The 12,864-nt window shown below is 40.4% G+C and overlaps 1 protein-coding gene across 1 annotated transcript in view; it reads left to right on the forward strand.

Moving 5' to 3' along the window:
• Positions 1-12,864, forward strand: part of LOC124804693 (protein ILRUN) — a 41,771-nt gene that overhangs the window by 10,516 nt on the left and 18,391 nt on the right. The window contains exon 4 of the mRNA XM_047264945.1: positions 6,196-6,350. Within this exon, the coding sequence (XP_047120901.1) occupies positions 6,196-6,350 (155 nt within the window). The remainder of the gene's footprint in view (positions 1-6,195; positions 6,351-12,864) is intronic.

Raw genomic sequence — 12,864 nt, forward strand, 5'->3', positions numbered from 1 at the left:
TACGACCATCATTGGCACCAAGGCAGAAGCGACTCTCATCGCTGAAGACGACACGTCTCCATTCGTCCCTCCATTCACGCCTGTCGCGACACCACTGGAGGCGGGCTGCACGATGTTGGGGCGTGAGCGGAAGACGGCCTAACGGTGTGCGGGACCGTAGCCCAGCTTCATGGAGACGGTTGCGAATGGTCCTCGCCGATACCCCAGGAGCAACAGTGTCCCTAATTTGCTGGGAAGTGGCGGTGCGGTCCCCTACGGCACTGCGTAGGATCCTACGGTCTTGGCGTGCATCCGTGTGTCGCTGCGGTCCGGTCCCAGGTCGACGGGCACGTGCACCTTCCGCCGACCACTGGCGACAACATCGATGTACTGTGGAGACCTCATGCCTCACGTGTTGAGCAATTCGGCGGTACGTCCACCCGGCCTCCCGCATGCCCACTATACGCCCTCGCTCAAAGTCCGTCAACTGCACATACGGTTCACGTCCACGCTGTCGCGGCATGCTACCAGTGTTAAAGACTGTGATGGAGCTCCGTATGCCACGGCAAACTGGCTGACACTGACGGCGGCGGTGCACAAATGCTGCACAGCTAGCGCCATTCGACGGCCAACACCGCGGTTCCTGGTGTGTCCGCTGTGCCGTGCGTGTGATCATTGCTTGTACAGCCCTCTCGCAGTGTCCGGAGCAAGTATGGTGGGTCTGACACACCGGTGTCAATGTGTTCTTTTTTCCATTTCCAGGAGTGTATATCCTCCTTTCAAGACATTATCCATTCCGTTCAACTGCTCTTCCAAGTCCTTTGCTGTCTCTGACAGAATTACAATGTCATCAGCAAACCTCAAAGTTTTTATTTCTTCTCCATGGATTTTAATGCGTACACCGAATGTTTCTTTTGTTTCCTTCACTGCTTGCTCAATATACAGATTGAATAACATCGGGGAAAGGCTACAACCCTGTCTGACTCCCTTCCCAACCACTGCTTACCTTTTCATGTCCCTCGACTCTTATAACGGCAATCTGGTTTCTGTACAAATTGTAAATAGCCTTTCGCTCCCTGTATTTTACCCATGCCACCTTCAGAATTTGAAAGAGTGTATTCCAGTCAACATTGTCAAAAGCTTTCTCTGAGTCTACAAATGCCAGAAACGTAGGTTTGCCTTTCATTAATCTAGCTTCTAAGATAAGTCGTAGGGTCAGTATTGCCTCACGTGTTCCAGTATTTGTACGGAAACCAAACTGATCTTCCCCGAGGTCAGCTTCTACTAGTTTTTCCATTCGTCTGTATAGAATTCGAGTTAGCATTTTGCAGTCATGACTTATTAAAGTGATAGTACGGTAATTTTCATGTCTGTCAACACCTGCTTTTTTGGGATTGGAATTATTATATTCTTCTTGAAGTCAGAGGGTATTTCGCCTGTCTCATACATCTTGCTCACCAGATCGTAGAGTTTTGTAAGGACTGGCTCTCCCAAGGCTGTCAGTAGTTCTAATGCAATGTTGTCTACTCCCGGGACCTTGTTTCGACTCAGGTCTTTCAGAGCTCTGTCAAACTCTTCACGCAGTATCATATCTCCTATTTCATCTTGATCTACATCCTCTTTCATTTCCATAATATTGTCCTCAAGTACACTGCCCTTGTATAGACCCTCTATATACTGCTTCCACCTTTCTGCTTTCCCTTCTTTGCTTAGAACTGGGTTTCCATCTGAGCTCTTGATATTCATGCAAGTGGTTCTCTTTTCTTCAAAGGTCTCTGTAATTTTCCTGTAGGCAGTATCTATCTTACCCCTAGTGAGATAAGCCTCTACATCCTTACATTTGTCCTCTAGCCATCGCTGCTTAGCCATTTTGCACTTCCTGTCTATCTCATTTTTGAGACGTTTGTATTCCTTTTTGCCTGCTTCATTTACTGCAGTTTTATATTTTCTTCTTTCATCAATTAAATTCAATATTTCTTCTGTTACCCAAGGATTTTTACTAGTCCTCGTCTTTTTACCTATTTGATCCTCTGCTGCCTTCACTACTTCATCCCTCAAAGCTACTCATTCTTCTTCTACTGTATTTCTTTCCCCCATTCCTGTCAATTGTTCCCTTATGCTCTCCCTGAAACTCTGTACAACCTCTGGCTTAGTCAGTTTATCGAGGTCCCATCTCCTTAAATTCCCACCTTTTTGCAGTTTCTTCAGTTTTAATCTACAGTTCATAACCAATAGATTGTGGTCAGAGTCCACATCTACCCCTGTAAATGTCTTACAATTTAAAACCTGGTTCCTAAATCTCTGTCTTACCATTATATAATCTATCTGAAACCTGTCAGAATCTCCAGGGTTCTTCCATGTATACAACCTTCTTTTATGACTCTTGAACCAAGTGTTTGCTATGTTTAAGTTGTGCTCTGTGCGAAATTCTACCAGGCGGCTTTCTCTTCATTCCTTAACCCCATTCCATATTCACCTACTATGTTTCCTTCTCTCCCTTTTCCTACTACTGAATTCCAGTCACCCATGACTATTAAATTTTAGTCTCCCTTCACTACCTAAATAATTTCTTTTATTTCATCATACATTTTTTCAATTTCTTCGTCATCTGCAGAGCTAGTTGGCATATAAACTTGTACTACTGTAGTAGGCGTGGGCTTCATGTCTATCTTGGCCACAATAATGCATTCACTATGCTGTTTGTAGTAGCTTACCCGCACTCCTATTTTTATCCATTATTAAACCTACTCCTGCATTACCACTATTTGATTTTGTATTTATAACCCTGTATTCACCTGACCAAAAGTCCTGTTCCTCCTGCCACCGAACTTCACTATTCACACTATATCTAACTTTAACCTATCCATTTCCCTTTTTAAATTTTGTAACCTACCTGCCGTATTAAGGGATCTGACATTCCACGCCCAGATCCGTAGAATGCCAGTTTTCTTTCTCCTGATAACAACGTCCACTTGAGTAGTGTCCCCCCCTCCCCCTCGAGATCCGAATGGGGGCCTATTTTACCTCCGGAATATTTTGCCCAAGAGGACGCCATCATCATTTAACCATACAGTAAAGCTGCATGCCCTCGGGGAAAATTAATGCTGTAGTTTCCCCTTGCTTTCAGCCATTCGCAGTACCAGCACAGCTGTTTTGGTTAGTGTTACAAGGCCAGATCAGTCAATCATCCAGACTGTTGCCCCTGCAACTACTGAACAGGCTGCTGCCCCTCCTCAGGAACCACGCGTTTGTCTGGCATCTCAACAGATACCCCTCCGTTGTGGTTGCACCTACAGTATGGCTATCTGTATCGCTGAGGCACGCAAGCCTCCCCACCAATGGCAAGGTTCATGGGGGGTGGGGGAGGGGGGGGTGTTTGTGATCATAGATGGAAATAAAAGAGATTTATTCTACACATTCCAGGTTCACTGTTCTATTCATGACCATATCTTGTCTTTTGTTACTGAGACATATGTATTAAGACAGTACCTTTCATACTGGACTGTGTTACATTTTTAATAAGATAGGATTCACCAACAAAATAAAGTGTCTTCACCTTACATCTCATTTTTTGTACCAAAGAGATAACTAGTCATCATAACATTGCTTTTCTTCTTGCTGTTAAAATTTCAGTAATTTTAAACCAATCAATACCAGTTCTGTCTTGTCCTTGTTATACACATAGATAACTCTGTATGGCGAGTGTGCTACGCAGATGCTTGTAACATATCCATTCCTTCAGAGCAGTCCATAACAATCATTCCATGAACCTTAGTAGATCAGCCAAGGCTGGGTGTAACTTCTGAGTGGAAAATATTCTTTCATTCAGTAATAGTTAACAGAGGTGGACAGCAGAGTACAGCAGTGCCACTGTTCCAGCGCACCATCTGTGATGCATTTACTGTTATAAGTGTGTTGTGTATTTTTATTTATTGAAACTGTAATTAAAGAAGAGTAAAGATTTAACTTTGGAACTGAAAATTTTGTGACAAGGCACTTTCCTGTATTAGGTCAATGAATATTCCAAATATTACTGTGCAAAAAATGAGTTCAGCGATTTGTGTAGCTTCACACACAGAACTCGCGAGACTGAACCAGTGGTAGATTGCACCTGGTATGCCTCAGGTACAGTGTGTGTATTGACGGCACCTTGGGGGCTACCACTGAGTGAGGTGGCGCAGTGGTTAGCACTTAGAAGTTGTATTTAAGTTTTCTGTGTTTCCCCAAATTGTTCCAGTCAAATGAGAGGACATTCCCTTTGAAAGGACCCAGTAGATTTCATTTCCCATCCTTGAAATGTTCCGAGCTTGTGCTGCATTTCTGATTGCCTCGGTATCAATTGGGCATTAAACCTGAATCTTCCTTTCTTCCTTCAGATGTGCTGTTGGTGCACCAGTCACATTGCTCTGATGTAGTCAAATATATTATCCCTTTCTCTTTTGTTCTGGGGTCTTGACAGATACTAAAATTTTGTATTTACTTACAATATTTACACCCATATGTATTGCTTCCTATTAAATATACGTGTAAACACATTTACAGCTGTGGTAATTTCATAAATTCCCATACTGCAAGCCTTAATCAATTTATTTACTGGTGTTACATTATTTGTGATATACTTTGTGGCATCCTCAAAAAGAGAGTATCAATTCAGCTCTTTACAGCTCAGCTTTGTTTGAAAAGCTGTCTATTGAGTTTACAAGAAACTGTATAATGTGGTAAGATTTCACTGGCACGTTTCATTTTACTAAAAACAAAAGTGATGAAGAAGCACGAGTCTCAAACCTCCACTGCAGTTGAATGCACCAAATGCAATAGTGCGAGATCTGGTCTAGCACCTAACTGCAACTGTGCCACAGAGCACATACACAACTTTGGCCCCCACTGTTAAAGGGTTGACAGCCTTTGGTTTGTTACACTGATTATCTTGTTGATTTTTTTAGGCGATTTCCTACTCTCTTCTAGGCAAACCCTCGCCAGAATAAAAGTTTCATGGAATTCTTGCAGTGTCAGATTTGTCAGTCTCAAGCTTTCAGCCATTTCATCTCTTGTCATCAGGCGATCAGAGTAAACCATTAGATGCTTTAGCTGACCTATTGAAATTTCTGATGAGATGAAATCTCGACGTTGACAAATCTGATGCAGCAAGAACTCTGTGAAGCTTTAGTCAGTGATACCAACAAGTAAAACTAGCTTTTTAAACTCTCACTTAGAATTCTATTTCTTTCTCAGAAACATAGTGCACAACAGTCAAAACATGAAAACACCAGAACAGAGGTAACATGATTTATGGATAGTTGATGTACATAATGTGCTAGCCACAATGTTGAAACTGGTATAGTATCTGGACAGCAAAGTAAAATAGTTGCAAAATTTATGATGTACTGTTGCCCATCATGCATGTGTACTATAAATTGTATTAAAACCAGAAAAGAAAGTAACAGTAAGTGCACTAATAACATTTTACCACGGGGAACAATAAATAAGCTGTTGCTCTTTAATAGTTTTTGGACAATAGGTCACATCTAATGTTCAACTTAAGCTTCCTGTAAAGTGAGAGCAAGGCAATCACTCACAGGCTAATATGTGGTGCATACACACACAACAGATAACTGTTGACTAGCCACAGAGCTCTGGCTCTTTTCCATTAGAAACTACAAACATTCGTGTGCGCCCCCCCCCCCCCCTCTCTCTCTCTCTCTCTCTCTCTCTCTCTCTCTCTCTCTCTCTCTCTCACTCACTCTCACTCTCTCACACACACACACACACACACACACACACACACACACACACACACACACACACACACACAAATTCGCGTGAGCGTCTGCTACAGGTGAGTGATTGCTTTTTCCTCATTTTACATATTTCCATTATTATTCAACTTCGAAAGAAATATCTACAGTTCTGTGGAACAAGTAGTGTTATGGATTGAAGATTAGGTATTTGATAGGTACTGTGTTACTTATGCTAAAATGTGTTGGATTAAACTATTTATAACTGAAAAAAGCTACCAAACAACTTGGAAAAAAATTGCTCTGTAATAAACTTCTTTTGTATCTTCTGTTAGCCTACATATATTGAAGTATCGTTGCAACCTTTTTGAGTTGAAATTGTGCAAACTGTGATCTAGGAAATTTAAAATTAACTTTACACACATTAGAAGTTCCTGTATCATAAAAATGCATTTGGCTAATATTGCAAATTTACTTTCAGATGTTATATGGGTTATTGTCACTGTGGCGGAGGGAGGCACTATGGCACTGACACAACAGTTGTCTCATCTCAATGACCTAGGTTCCCCACTGCGCCAGGTTAACCACTCTAGTCTGAATCCATTTGGTCCTTCTCCCACTCAGACATTGTTCCAGGTAAGAAAGTTACACACGTTTATATTCTTTGTATGTCGAGAGCTGATTTTATTGAAATTTGGTAAAGTTTACCGAAGTGTGTTATGAAAACTACTTACCAGCAACAAAACCAGATACTGTTGGAGCAGGGCTGACACACAGAAATTGGAAAAACTTTTGCAGTTTTTAAGTTTGGTTTTCATCGGAAAGAATGGACAGATAAGATATGTGGAAATGTGAGGGTAAGAGTACAGTGGCTGGAGGTGTGATAAAGTCTGCAGAAGTAAAATATATTTTTTGGTCCATTGCTATTTCTGAATTAGTTTGCATACCTCCTTTCTTTCATAATTTGAGGTTGTAGTGAATTTTCTGTTGTTCAGTTCTTTTATTATACTACCCTTTTTATGATAATATTTTGCTATGAACTACTTAAAATTTCTGAAAGCTGGAGATTCAGCTTTTGACAACTGTGCTTACTGTTTCAACAACTGGTTAAGAAGGTACTGTTCTGTCACTGATTAGAAATATACCCTCAAAAGACCAAGCGTACCATGGAAAGTATGAGCTTCTTAATGGGAATATGATTTGTTCATGGTAATGAGAAGAGAAGGGGATTGTTTAAGCAATATCTCAGCCACTGGATCTCTCGATATTAATCAAGCATCTTCATAATAGCATTTCCTTTTTAGAACAAATGCTACTATTTGGGAACTCCTTGGTGATTGTCATCTTACATTATGTAAATTGTGTTGCTATATACTGCTTGTACAAACTTCAGAACTGCAGACAGAATGACCAGCCATAGATGTTACCATTGCTCTCAGCATCATTATCTGTTAGCTGTATTGTGGAAATTCTCATTTTAAAACTGCTGTCATTGTTCACTTCATTGACATTATGGTCTTACAAATGTCTCCTTCCTTGGGGAAGCACTTTATGTACAACCTATTCTCAGGTGTCTTAAGAATGTGCTGGTTCTGTTCGGATTGGTACCTGATGTGCCATTTCTTCTACATGTCATTATTTTCTTACATCCCCACATTTTTCAAAGTGACACCACTTATGCAATTTAAAAATTTCAGTTGAAAATTATGTAAAAATTTGCGTTGAAAATTACTAATTTTTCCTTTATCATTTTAACAAAGAGTTCAACATTTGCATCCATGCGAAAGATCCAACCACGGTATGACTTGCGACTACTGAAATATATAAAACATGCTCATAGACTTATTACTTCAATATTTGTTGGAAATTCAACTCTTAAGACACTTGCCATTTACAGCCATTACTTTTCTGGCAATTGTAACATAAGAACTTTGCATGTTTTACCTTGTGAGGTAGTTTAGAAGCTCAAAAATTATGACAATGACCTACTACACTCTTACTTAAGTTCTTGAATAATTTCTATAGCTTTATATACATATGGATTGGTCTGGTTTACTTTTGACATGTTTTTTGATGTGAACTTTTTGTTGTATGATAGTTTATTTGGAACATCACTTTTTCCTAATATTTATTCTGACCTGGTGTTTTTTAACTTCATTGTAGTGTTTTTCAAATTCTGAGAATAATATTTACAAAGTGTTTCAAATTTTTAGGGCCAAACTATACAGATGTTAGACTGTAATGGTCATAAACAATTAAGTACTTTTCTGTTGGCATAAGCAACTTGCACCTTGCAACAACTACTTGAGCCCATAGCACTTAGTGATGATTGCCAGTGTCATTACATACAACGATATTTGCAACATTAATTTGATTATTGCTACCCACCATGTGGAGGAGGCATTGAGTGGCAGACAGGCACATTTAAAAGTATATATAAAAGTAGACTAAGCTCCCCGACAAAGTCCATCTTTAAATTTATAGCTACATATACACATTTGTATATGCACAACCATGTACACATGGTCACTATTATTTGTATCTGTGTCTATATCTACATCTACACTCTGCAAACTACCGTGAAGTGCATGGCAAAAGGTATGTCCCATTGTACCAGTTATTAGGATTTCTTCCCATTCCATTCACATATGGAGTGCAGGAAGAATGATTGTTTGAATGCCTCTGTCGTCCGTTTAGTTATTCTACGAGTAATTTTGTCCTCATGATTCCTGTGTGTACGATACATAGGAGGTTGTAGTCTATCCATAGAGTCGTCATTTAAAGCTGGTTCCTGAAACTTTGTAAGTAGGCTTTCTCAGGATAGGTTGTGGGTATCTCCAAAACTTTGCCAGTTCAGTTTCTTCAGCATATGTAACACTCCCTCATGGGTCAAACAAACCTGTGACCATTCATGCTACCCTTCATTCAGTACCTTCAATATAATATGCTATTTCTATTTCTTGCAGGTCCCACTCACTAGACCAATATTATAGAATGAGTTGGATGAGTGATTTCTAATCACCTTTGTAGGCTTTTTGCACTTCTCCAGTATTCTACCAATAAACCAAAATTTACCACCTGCTTTACCCACAACTGAGTCTATGTGATCATTCCATTTCATATCCCTACAAAGTGTTAAATCTGGGTATTTGTGTGAGTTGGTTGATTCCAGCAGTGACTAATTGACATTATAGTTGTAGGGTACTGCATTTTTTCATTTTGTGAAGTGCACAGTTTTACATTTCTGTACATTTAAAGCAAGTTGCCAGTCTATGCACCACTTTGAAATCTTACCAAGCTCTGGCTGAATATTTATTCAGCTGCTTGCAGGCAGTACTTCATTATAAATAACTGCGTCAACTGCAGAGTGTCTGAGGTTACTGTTAATATTGTCTGCAAGGTCGTTAATACAGGATGTTACAAAAAGGTACGGCCAAACTTTCAGGGAACATTCCTCACACACAGAGAAAGAAAATATGTTATGTGGACATGTGTCCGGAAACGCTTACTTTCCATGTTAGAGCTCATTTTATTACTTCTCTTCAAATCAAATTAATCATGGAATGGAAACACACAGCAACAGAATGTACCAGTGTGACTTCAAACATTTTGTTACAGGAAATGTTCAAAATGTCCTGCGTTAGCGAGGATACATGCATCCACGCTCCGTCGCATGGAATCCCTGATGTGCTGATGCAGCCTTGGAGAATGGCGTATTGTATCACAGCCGTCCACAATACGAGCACAAAGATTCTCTACATTTGGTACCGGGGTTGTGTAGACAAGAGCTTTCAAATGCCCCCATAAATGAAAGTCAAGAGGGTTGAGGTCAGGAGAGCATGGAGGCCATGGAATTGGTTCGCCTCTACCAATCCATCGGTCACCAAATCTGTTGTTGAGAAGCGTACGAACACTTTGACTGAAATGTGCAGGAGCTCCATCGTGCATGAACCACATGTTGTGTCGTACTTGTAAAGGCACATGTTCTAGCAGCACAGGTAGAGTATCCCGTATGAAATCATAACGTGCTCCATTGAGCATAGGTGGAAGAACATGGGACCCAATCAAGACATCACCAACAATGCCTGCCCAAACGTTCACAGAAAATTTGTGTTGATGACGTGATTGCACAATTGCGTGCGGATTCTCGTCAGCCCACACATGTTGATTGTGAAAATTTACAATTTCACGTTGGAATGAAGCCTCATCCGTAAAGAGAACATTTGCACTGAAATGAGGATTGACACATTGTTGGATGAACCATTAGCAGAAGTGTACCCGTGTAGGCCAATCAGCTGCTGATTTTGCCTGCACACACTGTACATGGTACAGAAACAACTGGTTCTCCCATAGCACTCTCCATACAGTGATGTGGTCAATGTTACCTTGTACAGCAGCAACTTCTCTGATGCTGATATTAGGGTTATCGTCAACTGCACGAAGAATTGCCTCGTCCATTGCAGGTGTCCTCGTCGTTCTAGGTCTTCCCCAGTCGCGAGTCATAGGCTGGAATGTTCTGTGCTCCCTAAGACGCCGATCATTTGCTTCAAACATCTTCCTCTCGGGATACCTTCGTTCTGGAAATCTGTCTCGATACGAACGTACCGCGCCACGGCTATTGCCCCGTGCTAATCCATACATCAAATGGGCATCTGCCAACTCCACATTTGTTAACAATGCACTGACTGCAAAACCACGTTCGTGATGAACACTAACCTGTTGATGCTACGTACTGATGTGCTTGATGCTAGTACTGTAGAGCAATGAGTCGCATGTCAACACAAGCACCGAAGTCAACATTACCTTCCTTCAATTGGGCCAACTGGCGGTGAATCGAGGAAGTACAGTACATGCTGACGAAACTAAAATGAGCTCTAACATGGAAATTAAGCGTTTCCGGACACGTGTCCACATAACATCTTTTCTTTATTTGTGTGTGAGGAATGTTTCCTGAAAGTTTGGCCGTACCTTTTTGTAACAACCTGTATACAGCATGAACAGCTAGGGTCCCAACACACTTCCCAGGGGCAACACCAAAGCTACTTCTATATCTGACTCTCCATCCAAGATAATCCTCAATCCACTCACAAATTTCACCTAATACCCATGTGATCAAACTTTTGATGATAAGCATGTGTGTGTGTACCAAGTCAAATGCTTTTCGGATATCAAGAAATACTGCATCTACCTGATGACCACCTTGATCCAAATCTTTCAGTGTGTCATGTGATAAAGGTGTGAGTTGGGTTTCACTTCATCAATGTTTTCAGAATCCATGCTGGTTGACTTGGAGGATGTCATTCTGTTCAAGACTCCTCAGTATGCTGGATTTCAGAATATGCTCTAAAATTCTACAACAAATTGATGTTGAGGATATTGGACACTAGTTTTGTGGATTACTTGTACTACTCTTCTTGAAAACAGGTGTGACCTATTCTTTCTTCCAACTACTGGGCTTTGTTTTTTGTTAAGGAGATCTACAATAGATTGTAGTTAAAAGAGGAGCTAACACAGCTGCTAATTCCATAAAGACTCTGCTAGGGATTCCATCAGCCTTGGACTTTTGTTTAATTTTAACAAATTCAGTTGTTTCTTAATACCACTGACAGTAACACTTATTTCATTCATCTTTTCAATGGTATGAGGATTGAATTGAGGTAATTCTCCTGGGTTTTCCTTTGTAAAGGAACATTTGAAAACAGAGTTAAGCATTTCAGCTTTTGCTTTGCCACCCTCAGTTTCAGTTTGTCTCTCATTCGTTAGGGACTGGACACTAACTCTGGTGCCATTAATAGCCTTTACTTACGACCAGAATTTCTTTAGATTTTGTGAAAGATCATTTGACAATGTTCTGCTACTGTAGTCACTGAAAGCGTCACGCATTGCTCTCTTGACAGCCAAATGTGTTACATTCAGCACCTCCTATATATAGTCCTATATATATACACCTGTGATGCTGTAATCTTTTTTTTTTTTCTTTTTTTCTTTTAAGATGTTTCTTTTCAATGACTGTATACTGTGGAGAGTCCATAACATTATGAACTGTTCTGCCGGGTACATATCTACCCAGTGCTTGCTCAACTATTCTTTTAAACTTGAGCCATAGTTTCTCCACATGCTTCTGCTCTGTGCTGAAAGTTTCAGGTACCTCATTGAGACATGAAACTACTGATTTTTTATATAGTTTGCTGAACATAAGTATTTTTCAACTTGCTTTAGTTGCCCTTTGTACTTTGGTAATCATTTTTGTCACAACAGATACCAGTTTTGATGTTGCCATTAGATCCGATATATTTCCATCAGGAGTGGGGTTTTGAACTATCTGTTCTAGTTAGTTTTCAGAGAAGGCATTTAGTAATGTTTCACAGGTAGTCTCTCAGTATTGAAGGCTGTCTGCAGTGAGTTATAAACAGACATCAGTGGCCGTGTGTGTGTGTGTGTGTGTGTGTGTGTGTGTGTGTGTGTGTGCATGAATATGTATGTATGTTTTTCTAAAGCTGGAGGATTTTGTGTGCTAGTTCAGTCTGCTTTTGAATGTTCTTGTATGTCCCTCAACACCAGCTCTACGTAGAGGATGTATGGAGTAACAATGTATCCAGTTTGTACTATTGTTGTTGCATTCTGGATTTGCCATTGTTTGATACTTAGGATATTTCTTTATACATCATACATGGATATTGCATTGATAAAACTAAAATAAGAGTTCAAAAATTGACCCCATCACTTGCACACACCACTTCTGATAGACGTTAGTTTAGGATCCTCTTCAGCATCTACAATATTAATCTTAAAAGTTTGAATGAGACACCCTGTGTAATGGACAGTTAAAATTCCTTCCTAGATTCGTGTGGTTAGGCTCCACTTCTTTTGTGTGTGTGTGTGTGTGTGTGTGTGTGTGTGTGTGTGTGTTTGGGGGGGGGGGAGGGGGAGATTTCTTTTTTTCCCAGCTACATTGTTGTTGCTAAGAGTGAACCAGACTCAGTATCTTGGGGAATGAACTGGCCAATTGTTTGCCTTTAAAAATAATTGATAGTCCACCATTTGCTTTGGCGATACTAGGAGCAGATTTGCGGTTGCAAATAAGACTTCTCCTCATTCAGAGTTGGAACATCAGGTGAGCTACTGTCCGATGTAATAAACTCTGCTCTGT

The sequence above is a fragment of the Schistocerca piceifrons genome, chromosome 7 (assembly GCF_021461385.2).
Source record: "Schistocerca piceifrons isolate TAMUIC-IGC-003096 chromosome 7, iqSchPice1.1, whole genome shotgun sequence".
Lineage (NCBI taxonomy): Eukaryota > Metazoa > Arthropoda > Insecta > Orthoptera > Acrididae > Schistocerca > Schistocerca piceifrons.